The sequence below is a fragment of the Pipistrellus kuhlii genome, unplaced genomic scaffold (genome assembly GCF_014108245.1).
Source record: "Pipistrellus kuhlii isolate mPipKuh1 unplaced genomic scaffold, mPipKuh1.p scaffold_m20_p_75, whole genome shotgun sequence".
NCBI classification, from domain to species: Eukaryota; Metazoa; Chordata; class Mammalia; order Chiroptera; family Vespertilionidae; genus Pipistrellus; species Pipistrellus kuhlii.
Window position 1 is genome coordinate 637,705 of NW_023425579.1, and position 16,789 is coordinate 654,493.

The following is a 16,789-nucleotide window of genomic DNA, read 5'->3' on the forward strand; positions in this document are numbered from 1 at the left end:
AGGACAGGACAGAAGGCAGGGGGTCCCCATGGCTGAGGAGGACAGAGGAGACCCTGGGCCACTGGGAGCCCCATGGTGTTATAAGCATTAAGGAGCCTTTTACTGCACCTGACACGCTTCTGTTCAGGGACAGACCGTTTCCAACCACAGTTAAAATTGATGGTGTGTAGTTATCACTTCCTTAAATCACTAATGTTCCTGTCAAGGTGCTGACTGCCTCCTGCGGTAGATGAAGGAGCCCTCATGCAATGGGCCGATGCCAATAAAACCCAACAAGAACTCATTACCACGTGTGGGAGTCCTGATGGGTCAAGTGAAGCAGAGACACGTGGATCCACCCACAGACACCGGGCCTTCCGGACCGAGGCTGCTCCATCGCCCTCTCTGCCTGGCTTTCAGCCGTGAGCGCTCAGCCCAAGACGCAAGATGCAGAATGAGGACGTTTGAAGACTCTGCCATTTTACTGGTTGGCAAGCTTGATTAAAAACTGAAGTGCTTTTTACATAAATGTTTGTGTTTGTGGTTTTACAAATAAATGATGTACGTGGAGTATAGTGTCAGAAGTAGGAATTTCCACTGACTGCACTATTTCTCGAGAGACAGCCTTGCTGTTCAGCTCACCCGGTTTCACGGAATGCCCTTTCCTACAACTACGCTGGAATCCTGGTGGCTTTCCCTTTTAAAATGCCCGAAAGGGAACACGTCACTTACATGTGAGATGCAGGCCTGCCTCCTCCAGGGAATTGGCATTGAGCCTAAGGAAGATTAATGGCTGTTTCCTTCTCTGCTTCCTACTGCAAGCCTCCACGCAGGGGGGACAGATGTGAGGAGCTTGGCACCGAGCAGGGCCAGGCGTAACTTTCCTAATTAATTTGGCTGGAAACCCACGGGCACTGACTTCACTCTCAGAGTATCCCTTAGAGGGTGTGCCTCTTCCCAGTGATGTTGTCTAGATCTGCCTGGAGGTGTGGTCTGTGGCAGCTCTCTCCTCCACCTGGAGCACCTCCTTCCTTCTGCCCCAGGGGTGAGGCTGGAGGGCTGGCCTTGGACCAGAATGGGGAGGCGGGGAAGTCCAGGCTGGGTCCATGCAGATAGTGAGATTCGGGGGGTCAGCTGCTGCTGCACCTGAGGCCCCCACGGAGCAGGCCAGTGAGAGAAGCAGGGGGCAGGGGCGGAGGCTGTGGCTCTAAGCCTGGCACCTGGCTGGGCTTCAGATTTGGAGTCACCTGGGACTTCAGAAAGGACTCCTCCTCATCAGCTCCTGTGACTGTCACCGGCCTGTAATAATAATTATTTTTTTTGTATTTATGCTTTTCTGAAACTTCCATATGTTCTGCAATAAGCATTTATATTGTAATTTAAAACATTTAATAGTATAAAAATATAATTATACTCCTGTGAATTATTTTTCAGAACTAACTTCATAGAATTAAAACCAACTATAAGCACAATATTTACTATAGCTTTATCTTTGTTACTTAAAAAAATGGAATAGCTTGAATATCAGGCAAAAGTGGAATAGTTAAATAACTTGTATATCCACTCTACCAAATATTGTGAAATCATTAAATCAGTAATTATGATTGGATTTAAATATTATAAATATGATTTTGATAGAATGATCAAGTAAAAATTGAAGATGTCCGAGTACTATGCAACTACATAAAACATATCTTCATTTGGCAAGGTCTGGGAGAAATGTGTAAACACAAAAATAATTACATTAGCGAGTGAAGAGTGTGAATATATATTTTTAAGTTCTTATATTGCCCTTCATATTGCAGAAGAGTCCAATGTGATGGCCCCTAAGCAAGCACTTTCAGCAAAGACCAGGGCAGAGGGAGACCCTGCATGGTCTTTTCATATAGGCTGATTGATTCAGTCTGTCCACACTTCCACACTCAAGCCTTGCTTTTTTTGAATCACGGCACTAATCCTGAGTTATGTCTTAAATTACAAGTCGGTCACCTACCCGGGGTAGAAGCACAGTATGACACGCAGAGGTAGAAAGAAACAGTGGTGAGTTGGCGGTTATTTTTAATTGCAACAATTGGAGGATTCTGTGAAAGAGCAGACATGGACTTTTTAAACCAGCAAGAAGGTCCCTCTATTTCCACCAAAGTCCAAGCTTATTAAGAGGAGAAATCAATAGAATCACTTTTCCCCTAAGAAATCATGATCACATGTCAGATGCATTCTGGTTCGGTTAATCGAATTTAGGAAGTGCTATCCACGAGTAACAATGTTAAGACACTGCTTATTTGAGCTAATAAAATGCTGAAGGAGAAATAAAATAAAGTCCTCCAGTTCATTCTTCCTCTAAAAGGTCAATAACTGGGTGAGCACACCCAGGCAGAGGCTAGGTGGCCAGGAATGAGATGTGTTGGCAGGTCAACTGTGTGGCCATCTCTTCTGGATACAAATAGTGGTGATGTTCCAATGAGAGAAGGGGAGAATGAATTTGGGGAGCCATTTAGCAATCTTTGGTCACAAGAGGCATAGAAGAATTTTAATAAGGAAGTGATAGGTCCCGGGTTCGATTCCGGTCAAGGACATGTACTTTGGTTGTGGACACATCCCCAGTAGGGGGTGTGCAGGAGGCAGCTGATCAGTGATTCTCTCTCATCGATGTTTGACTTTCTATCCCTCTCTGTAAAAAATCAATAAAATTATATATATATATATATATATATATATATATATATATATATATATATATATATATATATATATATATATATATATAGGGGCTGCCGGGAGGGGCATAGAGGAAGCCGAAGAGGAGAATCTGCAAAATGAAAACTCCTCCAACAGGCGAGCTGGCACGTGGCCTGGGGAATCGTGCTATTTTTCAAGTATTTCCAAACCAGGTGAGGAATATTCTCCTATTTAGACCGTTTTATGTTCAAGCCGTTAATCTATATAATTCGCTTTCTCCACTGGATCCAAGTAACCGGTTCACCAGCTTCCTCTAGGACCCGCTGTCTCCCTCGCCCCCACCCGCAGCGGCCCTGCTGGCATTGCCCGCAGGTGACCAGCCAAAGGCAGACAGGCTAACGACCCGTCTAGCTCTTCTTTTCATGACTTCCAGCAAGTACAGAGGCCGGCGGTCTCCAACAAGAGAAAACAGCCGTGACTGGGGCGGAGCACACTTCTTCCAGGCCCACCACAGGCCTAAACCAGCTGCAGGACCCTCAGGGCTGTGAACCCGAAGGAGGCAGAACCTGGAGGAGGCGGAACCTGAAGGAGGGGGAACCTGGAGGAGGCGGAACCTGAAGGAGGGGGAACCTGGAGGAGGCGGAACCTGAAGGAGGGGGAACCTGGAGGAGGCGGAACCGGGAGGAGGCGGAACCGGGAGTGGCGGAACAAGGTTAGGGATATCTAGGGGCGATGGAACCTTGGATCCTGCGGAACCAAGTGGCGACGCCCACGGAGCCGCCCGGACTGTGTTGGAAGCGGAAATGCAGAGGCCCCGCTTCCGGGTTGCGGGTCGGCCGAGAGCCAAGTCTGCCGCAGCGATGTTGCCGCTCACGGTGAATTTCAAGGTGTCGGCCCGCACCCTCACCGGGGCCCTCAGCGCCCACAACAAGGCGGCGGTGGACTGGTGAGGGCACCGGGCCCCAGGCCGCCGGGCACGGCCAGGAGTTTGAGGGAAGGGGACAGACCGAGGTGTCACCCGATTCCTGTGGCCTCGCGAGAAGGGGTGCCGCCCTCCCGTCATGGAGATGTTCTCTTCCGCGCTGGATGGTTGTTGCTGTAAAAGCAGTAAATGCCTCGCGTGGGCACTTGCCGCGGGCACATATATTCGCCCCGTCCTTCCTCACATCTTTGTTTCTCTGTCCCCACACCTGCCGGAAGCACCCCGTTTTCCTCTGCCTCTCCCCACTCTGTCCCCCGGGGTCTCCCTCCGCTGACCTGCCCCACCTCTCTCCCCCAAGTCCGCCCTCCCCTTCACTCTGTCCCTGCCCCCGACCTTGATTCATCCCGCCAAGCGCCACGGGGCCAGGCACCTGTTCTCCACCCGCCCTTCACTTCCAGCACCTGTTACAGTGAAAGCCCCGCGGCTCTGGCGGGGCAGTTAGACCAGCGGCCAGCGGGCTTCTGCGGTGGAGGTCGCTGGGGACGTTGGCCTTAGGGCCGCCGCCTCCGGTCTTGCTACCTGGTGGGAGGGACCGGGACTGACCGCAGATGTCACACCGGCCCAGGCGCTGGGCGGAGGCTGAGGATTCCAAGTCGAGGAGGAAGAGGAGCATGGCCTCCAGTATGGAGGACAGGAGCTGCTTCATTCTTCCTCGAGGCCCTGTGTGCACATCTCCTAGAGCCTTTTTACCACACGAAACAGGAATTCCAACAAGCATTTGTTGCGCTCAGGCAAACATTTTATGTAGATGAGATAATGTGAAAGGCTGACCTTTGGGCTTAAATAGTCATGTTACTAATTAATACCTAGTAGTTATATGTCGTTGACTTAGGGCACCTCTTGCTTTGCTTCACGTGAATTCCACCTTACTGTTTTGTTAGGGGCTGGCAAGGTTTAATTGCGTATGGGTGTCATTCCCTGGTGGTGGTGATCGATTCCAGCACTGCCCAAACCCTTCAAGTTTTAGAAAAGCATAAAGCTGATGTTGTCAAGGTAAGTCCGATTCCACTTTGGCCCTGTAACCTGTTGTCTGTTCTGAAGTGTTAAATAGGGCTACACTCTCATTAAGTCATACGTATAAATGTCGGACAGCTTTGAGCTAAAATAATCTATTGGGGTTAACCTAATATTGTACTTCCATGCATATGACTTAATGTCATTCCAGGACGAGCTATGGCATGCTGGTTCTTAGGTCATTTTAAAGCTGATGGAAAACACTCATAAAGCTGTCATTTGCCGGACCACTCATTAATTATTAGTTTTGGGCACTTGGCATGTACCAAGGAGAGAAGTGAAAGCCTTCAGACAATTCATTGTCTAGTGAGGAAGAAGGAAAGCACAAATACGGTGTGATGAGTGAGACGTGCACAATGCGCTGTGGGGAGACCAAGGGGCTACACGTTACCTGGTGGTAGGGATCTGGAGGATCATGGAAGTCTGCGTTTCAGGGCCCTATAAACTGTAGGTAGGCACAGAATACTTTTGGGGAGGAACAGGGCGGGAAAGAGGACGAGTACCGTATACATCCAGGGAAGCAGTGTGCACACGGCTAAAGGACGGGGTACACGTGTTTAACTTCATCCAGTGCCAGTGTTTGCTTGACCCGCCTTCTTCTTGCTGCCAGGTTAAGTGGGCCAGAGAGAACTACCACCATCACATCGGCTCTCCCTACTCCTTGCGCCTTGCGTCTGCCGACGCCAGTGGGAAAATCATCGTTTGGGATGTAGCAGCCGGAGTGGCTCAGTGTGAGATCCAAGAGCACGCCAAGCCCATCCAGGGTGAGGGGAGCCTGCGCTCTGCTGTTTGCATTCGTGCACTTTCTCTTAGTGTGTTTCACCCATTCATTCAGTCTCATCACTTCCCACTGAGTTCTGGATTGTGTTTACCCTGGTCTCCGGATCTGAATCTAGTTGTTTTTTATCCTATACTTCTGGGCATATTTCCTCAAAACTCAGCTGATTTGAGTTTTGATAAAGTGCATTAATTTCAATATCTGCCTCAGTCAAGCTTGATGAGAAAAATTAAGCCGGGATAAACAGTCTTGTAAATGAAGCTCTAGGATAAGTAAACATTACCAAACTGCTATTTTATATTAGCCCTCGGTGCTTACTTTCCATTAATAGAGATGATCAAAATATTTTCATTTTTTATAGATAATTTGTTTGCTTGTTTACTTGTTGTCTTAAAACCAATAAGAGTATTCTGTGAACTCAAGGATTTGACTGATGGGCTGTTTGAATGAGTGAATTTTTTTAAATGGCAGTTTAAAAAATATTTGAGTACTTCCTATGTACTAGGTACTGAGCTAGATCTTTATCCTGATGATGGTTGTGAAAAAACGTGAAACTGCAAAGTCCCATAAAGTCATTCCACAAAAACGTTAGGAAAGTCTGGCACCAGAGATCATGCCTGGGACAGTCTTTGACATAAAGTTTTAAGTATTGGTTTCTGCAAATAGCCTTGTATTTTCTTTGAAGTAATATTTCAGATTACTTGCCAATTTTGACCTTGAGATGCCAATGTCCACACATCTAATTTTTATATAAAATTAACTTTCCTCTGCAATCTTGACACGTAGACACACCTATGCAACACTGAGTGGGAGGGTAGTTAAGAGTTTAAGGATTATGTAAAAAGACGCCACGCTACGAAATATCAAGGAAAGTCAGTATCCAGGTATTTGGAAGTGGGTGCTCACAGCTCTGCCTGGTCTGGTCTTTCAGACGTTCAGTGGTTATGGAGCCAAGACGCCTCCCGAGACTTGCTGCTCGCCATCCACCCGCCAAACTACATTGTGCTTTGGAACGCGGACACCGGCACCAAGCTCTGGAAGAAGAGCTATGCAGACAACATCCTTTCCTTTGCTTTCGACCCTTTTGACTCCTCCCATTTAACTTGTGAGTGATGGTTCCCTGTGGAGATAACGAGTGAGGTGTTTATAATGCGGTGACACTGTGTACATAAGTCACATACGTCTGCACCCACACTGTCCGAGCCGCTGAGCAGAGGGGGAGACACCCCTCCGAGCTCCTCCTACAGGCGTGAGTCGTAGCCTGCCACTGCCGATGCAGGCGCTGCCTCAGCCCGCAGCGATGGCAGGTGTTTGTACTTAGACGTTGGATTCAGCAGCTGGACTCCACTTGTTGAATTTGTGTATAGAATTAGGTTAGCCAGAGAGAATTGCTGTGCTGTTCTAACTCAAATTTAATTAAACTTGTTTTTTCTGGAACATTTAAAAAATCTGAGTTAAGGATTTCATTTAATCTGGCCAAATTCAGCCCTTCCCTTTTTAAAAAACACTGTTCTAATCAGGGCCATCACCAGATGCATGCAGGGAACAGAGAAGCCCAAGGGAGTTTTTTCCTGCAGAAGTTGCTTTTACCAACGTGCAGAGTAAAACAGGAGAAAGTAGGTTTTGTTTTTAGACAGATATTTTTATGACTTAATTACTTAGACAACATTTTTATCCAATTATCCAACAGACGTTTCTTGAGCTTTTACTATATGGGAGGCATGTTCTGGGGCCTCGAATATATCTGTGAGACAAGGCAAAGACTCCACCCTCATCAAGTTTGCGTTCTAGTGAGAGGGAGTCAGGTCTAACCTCAGAGCATAATGAGTTAGTAGCGTCTAGTGTGTTAAGAGGTTGTAGGTGGTATAACAGAGGGAAACAGCATAAAGGGAACAACACGGGGCCTGCTGTGTTGGATGTAGGCCCCTGTTGGTATTCTACCTTCCCTGTAGATCCACAGAGAAAAAGAACTCTGGACATCCTAAGATTTCATCTGAGGATCAAGAAGAAAAAGACATATTTAGACTGAGTAGTTCATGATAATCATAAATTTATATCATCAAGTCAAATATTTGAACCTAGCTAAGTGTGATAAGCAGGGCCTCATATATACAGGGTGTCCCCAAAAAGTGTATGTGAATAATTATAAAGGCAGTGTTTATTAAAATACATTTCATTTCCAAATGTAATAGAATCTACATTGTGTGTATATGTTTTGGGGGGACACCCTGTACATACGGGATTTTTGTGATTTTATATTCAGAAAAGTAGATGCTACAGCTATAGGATATAATGAGGGAAGGTTTTTAATGGAAGTCCATGCACTGAATTATTTGAAAGAACAAACATTTTTTATTTTTCTGCCAGGAGCCTTCTGGTATCAGTTTTTTGTTTTGTTTTTTTAAAAAATATATTTTTATTGATTTCGGAGAGGAAGAGAGGGGGTGAGAGAGAGAAAAATATCAATGATGAGAGACAATCATTGACCAGCTGCCTCCTGCATGCCCCCTACTAGGGATTGAGCTCGAAACTCAGGCATGTGCCCTTGACCGGAATCGAACTCAGGACCCTTCAGTCCTCAGGCCGACGCTCTATCCACTGAGCCAAATGGCTAGGGCTCTGGTATCTTTATAATATAAAACATTAATTTAGAATGCTGAGCTTGGAGGCCTCAGATGAATCGCAATGGGCCACCTGTTTCACTTCAACTTGGAGAACATCCCCGTTATGACTGCAAACGCTGCCAGTTCTGTATTGTTAAAATTATCATTACCTTGCTCTCAACATCATATTGGAGAAAACTGTGTTAAACTTGATTAAATTTGAATCGGGTTTGCTTCTCTCCATACAGTACTCACCAGCGAGGGCATTGTGTTCATCTCAGACTTCTCCCCATCCAAGCCTCCCTCAGGCCCTGGGAAAAAAGTCTACATATCCAGCCCACACTCTAGCCCGGCTCATGGCAAGCTGGCTGCCGCCACGGGGGCTAAGAAGGCTCTTAATAAAGTTAAAATCTTAATCACGCAGGAGAAACCTAGGTAAGTTAAAGGTGTGAAGCTGACAACAGCCTTCATCTGTTTATTGTCTGTTCTTGAAAAAAATCAGTTTTGAACTTGTACTGTGATTGATTTTCTTCATCCCAAGCTTTCTCCCTTCCACTTCTGAATATATAAGAGGAACCATGTTCTTTTTGTCTCCTCCCCTTAGAGGAGACTCAGCATTTAACCTGGCTCCTTGGTGTCCTCTCATTGTGCCACACACCCCGACCCCCGCTGACTTTTACTGATTAACATTTTTGTCTTCTGATATTTACTTTTGAAATATTGAATGAATGTTCTAACATTGTGGCTATTGAATATATTTGAAATTTGAGGACAAAATCTGGCTTTTATTTTAAAATAAATGCTGTGCAGTTCCTTGAGCTATCAAATATAGGTATTTTTCTTATGTACGTAGAGATGTTTCTCAGACTGGTTAAGGGCCTGGATTCTAGAGGAAATGGTAGCTCTCTGACTCAGAAAATTCTTCCCTCTTGCTCAGATTTCACTCTCCCAATCTCTAACCTCGTGTTCTAGGGATTTCCCAGGGATACTGTGAGGGCTAACAGATGCGGTAACTTAGGTACTTACCACTGTGGCTGATACTTCATGATTGTTCACTAGGTAAATCCTAGCGATCATTGTTCATATCAGAAGCTGCAGCTGAATAAGATTTTATTTTACGTAACTTGTTTTATGCATTGGAAGTGGATTTCTGTATTCTTCCTAGAGCCATGATTATACTTTCATTTGTATTGCTTTGGCAGTTTTTTTTGCATTTATTTTAAAAGAGCTTTACTTTTAATATGCTAAGATTATTCTATCTAGACTTTGTGGTAATCACCTGAAAATATATGGTAAAATACAAATTGCTCTACAAATACACTTTTAATTTATATGTAAATATCATTTTTATATATTAAGCTACAGGCTGGTTAAGTTCACTAATCTACCCCCAACCCTGTGCCAAAATAATTTAAGATAGCTCCTTAAATAGCATATGAGAACTTTATATTTATTTTTCATTGATTCTGTCTCATAAAGAAATAATTATTTTGTGGCCTGAGTGGTTTTATAAGTTATGATTTATATATATTACATTTTTTTCTCATATGAATCATGTTCACCTTGAGTTTAGGGAAAATGAATTATGAATACCTTCACATAGAAGTGCTTTGGGTTTTCACATACATTATTATATTTTAATCTTGCTACAGTCCTGGGCAGTAGTACTGGTCCCATGTTATAAATGAGGAAATTGTGTCACACGTTGTTTTAAGTGTTACTCAACTCACCCAAACAGGAAATGGCAGAGCCAGGAGTTTAATGCAGTCCACGTTCCTCTCTCTAGTCCTCTAACTTTATTTTAAATTTCAAAACCTTTTAATAGTATTATTATGTAGAAATAGAATATAACTGTATGCCTATTCCTATTGAAATATATTTATTATAAAAAGGTTATGATTAAGTATAAGCAATAATTACAGATTACTAAAATGCTTTTTTGAATCTCTTTAACAATCTTTTACATTCCTCATGGAGTTGTGTATATTTTATTTACACAGAAGAAAATGCTATGATAAATGAGTAAATTGCCCTACTTTGTTTCAAAAAAGATTTCAGGCAGCTTAAAAGGAAAAGAATCCCGGCTGGTGTGGCTCAGTGGTTGAGTGTTGACCTATGAGCCAGAGATCGAGGTTTGATTCCTGGTTGGAGCCCAGGTTGTGGGCTCGATTCCCAGTGAGGGGTGTGCAGGAGGCAGCCTATCTATGATTCTGTCTCATCATCAATGTTTCTATCTCTCCTCTCCCTTCCTCTCTGAAATCAATAAATATGTTTTCTTTAAGAAGGAAATGAAGTCAGAGTAGAGGAAGTAACCTGCCCAAGGCCACACACAGCCCGCGGACTCCTGGTCCGTGTCCCTCATTACTCAACGTTCTGTTTTATCCTGAGTCTGGATTTCAGCATCTGTTAGTACTTCTAATTGCAAGTGAAGATAAAACACTCTCCTATGAATGCCTAATATAGTATAGACTTAACCTGTCATCTTATATCATAGACTTACTCTTACTGCTCTATATATTTAGAAACACTTCTCACTCAGCCTACACGATATTGTCATAATTTGAGTTTTGGCATGTAGAGGAGGTGTAAGTTTTAGGTACTCGCCTCTGTTGGTCATTTCATAAAACCACTGTGCATTCTCATTGACAGTTTAAAAAAAAAATATTACAAAATGCAGTTCTTTATTAGCTTTGCCTGATATGAATAAGTCTTTGATTCATTTGTTTTTTTCAGTGCTGAGTTCATAACCCTCAACGATTGCCTGCAGCTGGCCTATCTGCCTTCCAAAAGGAGCCACATGTTGTTGCTCTATCCCCGTGAGATCCTGATCCTGGACCTCGAGGTGAACCAGACGGTGGGCGTGATCGCAATAGAGCGCACGGGCGTCCCGTTTCTGCAGGTACCGGCAGCTGATCTTGTCTCCCGCAGGTCGGTTGTAGGGGAGGAATATAACCATGCGAACAGCCTTAGTTTGACTCGCTGTTTTCTGTTTATTAAAAATTAACTGTTATTGTACATTTATTTTTTTACACTTTTGATTGACTTGACGCCTCCTAGAAACTCTTCTGATTGATCTGGAGATATTTACTGAACTATTTAAGTTACATGGATAAAGACAACTTTTTTATGATTATAAATGGATTTTTAAAATATTCATTTAGTTTTAAAACTTGAGAACTATGTAGTATATTTTTGTGTTTGTCTTTTTTCTTTTAGCCTATATTCTCTACATATGAACTTATGAATCCCACAGTATATATTCTTTAATTTATTTTGTTTTTAAAAAATAAATAAATCATCTGTTTAAAGGTAATACCCTGCTTTCAACGAGATGGTTTATTTTGTCTACATGAGAATGGTTGCATAACTTTACGTGTTCGAAGATCTTATAGTAGTATTTTCACCACTTCAAATGAGGAACCAGGTGAGTTTCTATCTCACAGTAATGTTACTTTTTTTCAGAATTATTTCATAAAGCAAGAACCAGCCAAATCTTAGAGTTAACGAGAATCCTGGCCTTGAGAAAGAAGAAAGTTACAATGTGAGGCCTGGAGCATCTCCTGGTGTGGCGACAGTGCCCCTGCGTACCACAGGAGCAGCCGGTTGTCACTCCTGATGGCTTCCAGGGCCAAGCAGCTGTGATGTTTTATGAGTTTTTCTTCAGCACAAGCCCAGCCTTGTGTGCACGTTTATTTCACCCCCGACCTTTCCTCTGCTTCAGGAATCTCCCTGTAAAGAGACAGGAAGTAAGGCTCTGGGTCGTTCTGTTGTCAGTCTCAGTCTTACCCTGAGAAGAACAATTCTGTTTTGTGAAGTCATGTACTACGTACTAGACATGAAGTGACGTTAACATCTTTTGTAAAGTACAGTGATTTGCAGGCTTATTACAGACATGTAAATTAGGATGTTCATGACATAATCATATATCACCGTTCAGAGCCTTTATTTTAGAGACATTAAAAACAGGCCATCTTTTTTTTTTTTTTTTTAAGTATATTTTTTTATTTCAGAGAGGAAGGGAGAAGGAGATAGAAACATCAATGATGAGGGAGAATTATGGATTGCCTGTCTCCTGCATGCCCCCTACTGGGGATCGAGCCTACAACCAGGACTTGTGCCCTTAAACCAGAATTGAACCCGGTCCCTTCAGTCTACAGGCCAACACTCTATTCACTGAGCCAAACCAGCTAGGGCAAAAAAACAAGCTATCTTGATTGTAATTGTCATTTTGGAAATGAAACTTGGTGTAGACAATCAATAAAGTAATTATCTATATATTCTGGTGAAATTGTTGAAAGAGAAGCCATTCTTGACGGACTTTTCATTAGTGAAGGACTGGTAACCTTAGTGGAGGTTTTATTTGAAGTAAAGGGACTAGCAGTGATGCTGATGGGGTTGCTTACTGACAGTGACCAGAAGGCGCCACTGTGTTCAGATGCAGATCCCGTCCAAGAGCTCACCTATGACTTACGCAGCCAGTGCGATGCCATCCGCGTGACGAAGACGGTCCGCCCCTTCAGCATGGTGTGCTGCCCCGTCAACGAGAACGCCGCCGCCCTCGTGGTGAGCGACGGCCGCGTCATGGTATGGGAGCTGAGGTCTGCCGTTTGCAGTCGAAGTGCACGGAGCAGGTAAGTCCTGCAGTAGGGTTCTTCCTTTGTTTTCTGTTTCTTTTTTTTTTCCTTTTTAATTGCCAGAATCATAAAAATAGCAGGGCCTTTTAAAGTGATAATTAAGACTTTATGTAAAGCTGCTGGAGATGTTTCACTTGTGGGTGAGGAAAGTTGAATGCCGTGATCGGAAGTGAGTGGTTGGCTAGTTGCTGTCATGGGCTGCAGGTGTTAAGGACGTGAACCAGCTAACCATGGTGTCCTTGCAGTGGCCCCGGCGTGTCGCCTCTGTACGCCCCGGTGTCTTTCTGTGGGGCTCCGGTGGGGATGCTGCAGAATCAACTCCCCGACCTCTCTCTGGACAACATGATCGGTGAGCTTTTGTTTCCCCTGATTTCTGTGCTGTGGATCCTTCCTGAAGGCACAGTTAATAGTCTCAGGACTTGCAGTTACAAAGGCAAAGTGAGTGCTTGAGAAAGTGGCAGTGGGAGAGCCGAGCTCTGTGCGCTCAGACGCGCGGTGACATTGATGGAGGAGCAATAACGAGCTGGGAAGGAGCGAGGCAATTATTTTAACTGGAGACACACATTGTCTTGTTTACATGCTGATGAGCCTTCCTTTCAAATGCTTATTTGCAGTTAAAGTAATGCTTCCAACTTGTTCCATTAACTTAGGGCCAGTATAAAGTAAATGAAGAATAAAGATTATATAACTAGAAATTATAAATACTCTATGTCAAGAAATTTTGATGTCTAATTCTTTTAAAATTGTAGCTGTGGTTTATAAAGGATTTTGTGTATCATTATTTGTTCTTCCATAATGTAATTGAAAATCGCTTTTATTTAGTAGGTTGTTTTGTTGAAATGCTTGATAGATGATATACAAGAAAAGTGCATTACCTTATTAATTGTTTTTATGTTTTTGGTTTTTTTTTTAATTGATTTCAGAGAGGAAGGGAGAAGGATGAAGGAATAGCGACATCAGTGATAGAATCATTGATCCGCTGCCTCCTGCACACCCCCTATGGGGGATCAAGCTCACAACCTGGGCATGTTCCCTGATGAGAAATTGGGCCTTGACCTCCTGGTTCATAGGATGATGCTCAACCACTGAGCCACAGCAGCTAGGCACTTACTAATCTTTTTAATCAGAGATGACATTTATTGGTTGCTCAGCATTAGATTCAGTGCTGTGCTAAATGCTCTGTAGGTAGGTGATGTTATTTCCATTTTGTGTTTGTGGGAACTGAGACCCCGAGATATTTTTAAAACTTTCTTAGAGCCACACAGCCCGTACCTGGAGAGCTGAAGGAACCTGCTCACCTGGCCTGGTGCCTGATCCTTGGCCAGGGCCTCCAGTCCTGGCCGCCCCATGTGACCTCGGCAGGACAGACCTCCAGCCTCGGCTCTCTCATGGCTCCTGAAGATGTCAAGTCCTTTTGCTCAGTGTCACTTTTATTTATTTATTTATTTATTTATTTATTTATTTATTTATTTATTTATAATATATTTTATTGATTTTTCACAGGGAGGAAGAGAGAGGGATAGAGAGTTAGAAACATCGAGAGAGAATCATCGATCAGCTGCCTCTTGCACACCCCCTACTGGGGACGTGCCCGCAACCAAGGTACATGCCCTTGCCCGGAATCGAACCCGGGACTTTTCAGTCCGCAGGCCGACGCTCTATCCACTGAGCCAAACCGGTCTCAGCTCAGTGTCACTTTTAAATCTCAAATTCTCCTCCTACCTGCCAGGCATAAATCCATATTAGGAAATTTGGACACATACTCGTTTTGCAAAATGCATTTTATCAGTAACACAATTTTCTGAGTTAATTGACCTTGTCTGCACTTGATAAAAATATTAAATTGAAAAGAATTATGAATACACACATGCACAGAACTAATTGATAATATGAAAGACATTGGGATTTTATGCTGATTAAGCGATACAAATTACACGTTCAAGAGACAAAAGGATACAGATTGTGCATTAGTTCTTGACAGTGTAGCTGATTTAAAAGTATTACATCTTTGTTACTTGTTAATTAAAACTTAATTAAATTTTTAATTTGAAATTCACTATTTCTTTAATGATAATTGAAAGCAGTTCAGTTAAATATGAGGCCTGATTTCTATTTGTTGGGTAAAGGCTACTGCTTATTAAGGCCTGCTCTGCCCTGCCGGTGAGTTGCCGCTGTGGAAGGTGCTCGCACAGATGTGTGGAAGGTGCTCGCACAGATGTGTGGAAGGTGCCCTCACATATGTGTGAAAGGTGCTTGCACAGACATGTGGCAGCTTTGGGAGTCATTGCATGATGCTGGGGTGGTGAGGGTATAGTTGCCTGTGAATTTACTGTTCCTTTAGATCCGTCCTTGGTAACCAAAGACTGATACTAAAGTTAGCGCTGTTCCTAAGAGATCACTTTTATTTGCATTAAATTGGTGGCCATTTTTTTCTGTATATTTTATGGATTTTAAAACAACTTAGTATTAGAAGAACTTCATAGCTTCGAAAGATTATATTCAGAGTCCTAACACACACTCTTAGTATTTACATATTTCCTTAACACATAAGCGCCTGTTAGTCACTGGTGACTGACACTATACTTTCATCAGGAAGACAAAACAGGCTGGGCGCTTACTGTGTTAAAATGTACATGTATGTGTGTATTCACTGTGCACTCACAGATTCTTTACTGTAGTATTTTTGACATTTTAATCCAGTCATCAGTAGTGGTGTATAGGAAGAAAGTGAACAGTATTGATTTTGTTGTAGTCTTCATATTTGTTACACTTGTTTTTGTTGGAGTCATCTTTTTAGTTTGATACTGAATTTCCTAAGTGTAAATGTTATATCTGAAAGTTATGCCATTTAATACCTAGCTCTTGGCAGTTACAGGTTATATGCAATATACATTTTATGTATTAACATATAATGGATTTAAGTGTAAAGCTTACATTTTGTAAGATTTCTTATTAGAAAGCCATGTTAGTTCTTGAACCTGTTGTGTGTTGTGTGATTCTGGGTGCCTTTTACCAAGTCATCGATTAAGAGTCACTCCACGGAAATGGCCCTCTAACGGAGGGCCCTGGCTTGTCTTCGGTGCCCTAATTCCCGGAGCTCTGGCTGAAACAGTGTTTCTTAGAAGACAGGTTGCATTCTGGAAGCATGCCTGGGAGTTTCTGCCTCAGGGCGTCAGGCAGCGCGGCAGGGCCCACAGCCAAGGGCAGGGCCGCTCCTGCTCCCGCCCGTGGTGCACAGCTCACCTTCGGCCCTGGTGTGCTCTATGAAGATCGCACACATTGTAATTGATGCATTGATCTTGTTACCAATCAGGGCAAAGCGCAATTGCTGGAGAAGAGCATCCCAAAGGCTCGGCGCTGCAGGAAGTGCACCTCAAATTCCTGCTCACAGGACTGATTTCAGGACTGCCTGCGCCACCGTTCACCGTCCGTATGTGTCCCCCGTTGACCACAAAGAACATCAAGATGTATCAGCCATTGCTTGCTGTTGGTGAGTGTTGGACCTGTTTTTGTTTGTTGGTTTGTTTATTAAGACATTTTTATGGTTTTTAGAGAGAGAGAGAGAGGAGAGAGAGAGAGAGAAACATTTTAAGAGGAAAACATTGATCGTTGCCTCTGCATGGGTATGGAGCCTGCAACCCGGGCATGTGTCCTGACCAGGAATTGATCCTGCAACCCTCTGGTGCAGGGGATAATGCCCAACCCCACTGAGCCACACCAGCCAGGGCAAGGACCTGTTTGTCTTTAGTTCATCATGCATGTTTTATAAGACTTTTAACTTGCTAGTTCCTGGAAAATCCTTGTTTATCTTTGAGAAGAAAGAGGAAGAGGCTAAGTGAAATTGTTTTTTTTAAAGCTGTGATTTGTTGGCCTCTGGCTTTTTCCCCAGGTCTATGAACAGGTTCTTTGTGTTTTTGTTTTTATGTTTCTAAAATGAAAACCTGACCACATTTATTTTGTTGCTGGTATGTCTGAGTTATGCTAGTATGTCAGCTGAATGGCTGACATGTGAGTACTGATGGTTCATTTGAATATTGCTATTTGGCAACATTTTTCCCCTCATGTTTTTCTTTTTTTTTCCTTTTTTTAAATATATTTTATTGATTTTCCACAGAGAGGA

The 16,789-nt window shown here is 43.3% G+C and overlaps 1 protein-coding gene across 3 annotated transcripts in view; it reads left to right on the top strand.

Annotated features, from left to right (window-relative positions):
* Positions 1 to 3,380: 3,380 nt before the first annotated feature.
* WDR11 (WD repeat domain 11) overlaps positions 3,381 to 16,789 on the top strand; it is a 36,320-nt gene continuing 22,911 nt past the window's right edge. For 2 of the 3 annotated variants that reach the window (XM_045576138.1, XM_036423038.2), the window contains exons 1-10: positions 3,381 to 3,604; positions 4,522 to 4,633; positions 5,265 to 5,418; positions 6,364 to 6,537; positions 8,284 to 8,470; positions 10,769 to 10,934; positions 11,345 to 11,459; positions 12,471 to 12,666; positions 12,915 to 13,018; positions 15,983 to 16,159. In XM_045576138.1, the coding sequence (XP_045432094.1) occupies positions 3,462 to 3,604; positions 4,522 to 4,633; positions 5,265 to 5,418; positions 6,364 to 6,537; positions 8,284 to 8,470; positions 10,769 to 10,934; positions 11,345 to 11,459; positions 12,471 to 12,666; positions 12,915 to 13,018; positions 15,983 to 16,159 (1,528 nt within the window). In that variant the 5' untranslated portion in view covers positions 3,381 to 3,461. The remainder of the gene's footprint in view (positions 3,605 to 4,521; positions 4,634 to 5,264; positions 5,419 to 6,363; positions 6,538 to 8,283; positions 8,471 to 10,768; positions 10,935 to 11,344; positions 11,460 to 12,470; positions 12,667 to 12,914; positions 13,019 to 15,982; positions 16,160 to 16,789) is intronic. The other variant, XM_045576136.1, reaches the window with a different exon arrangement.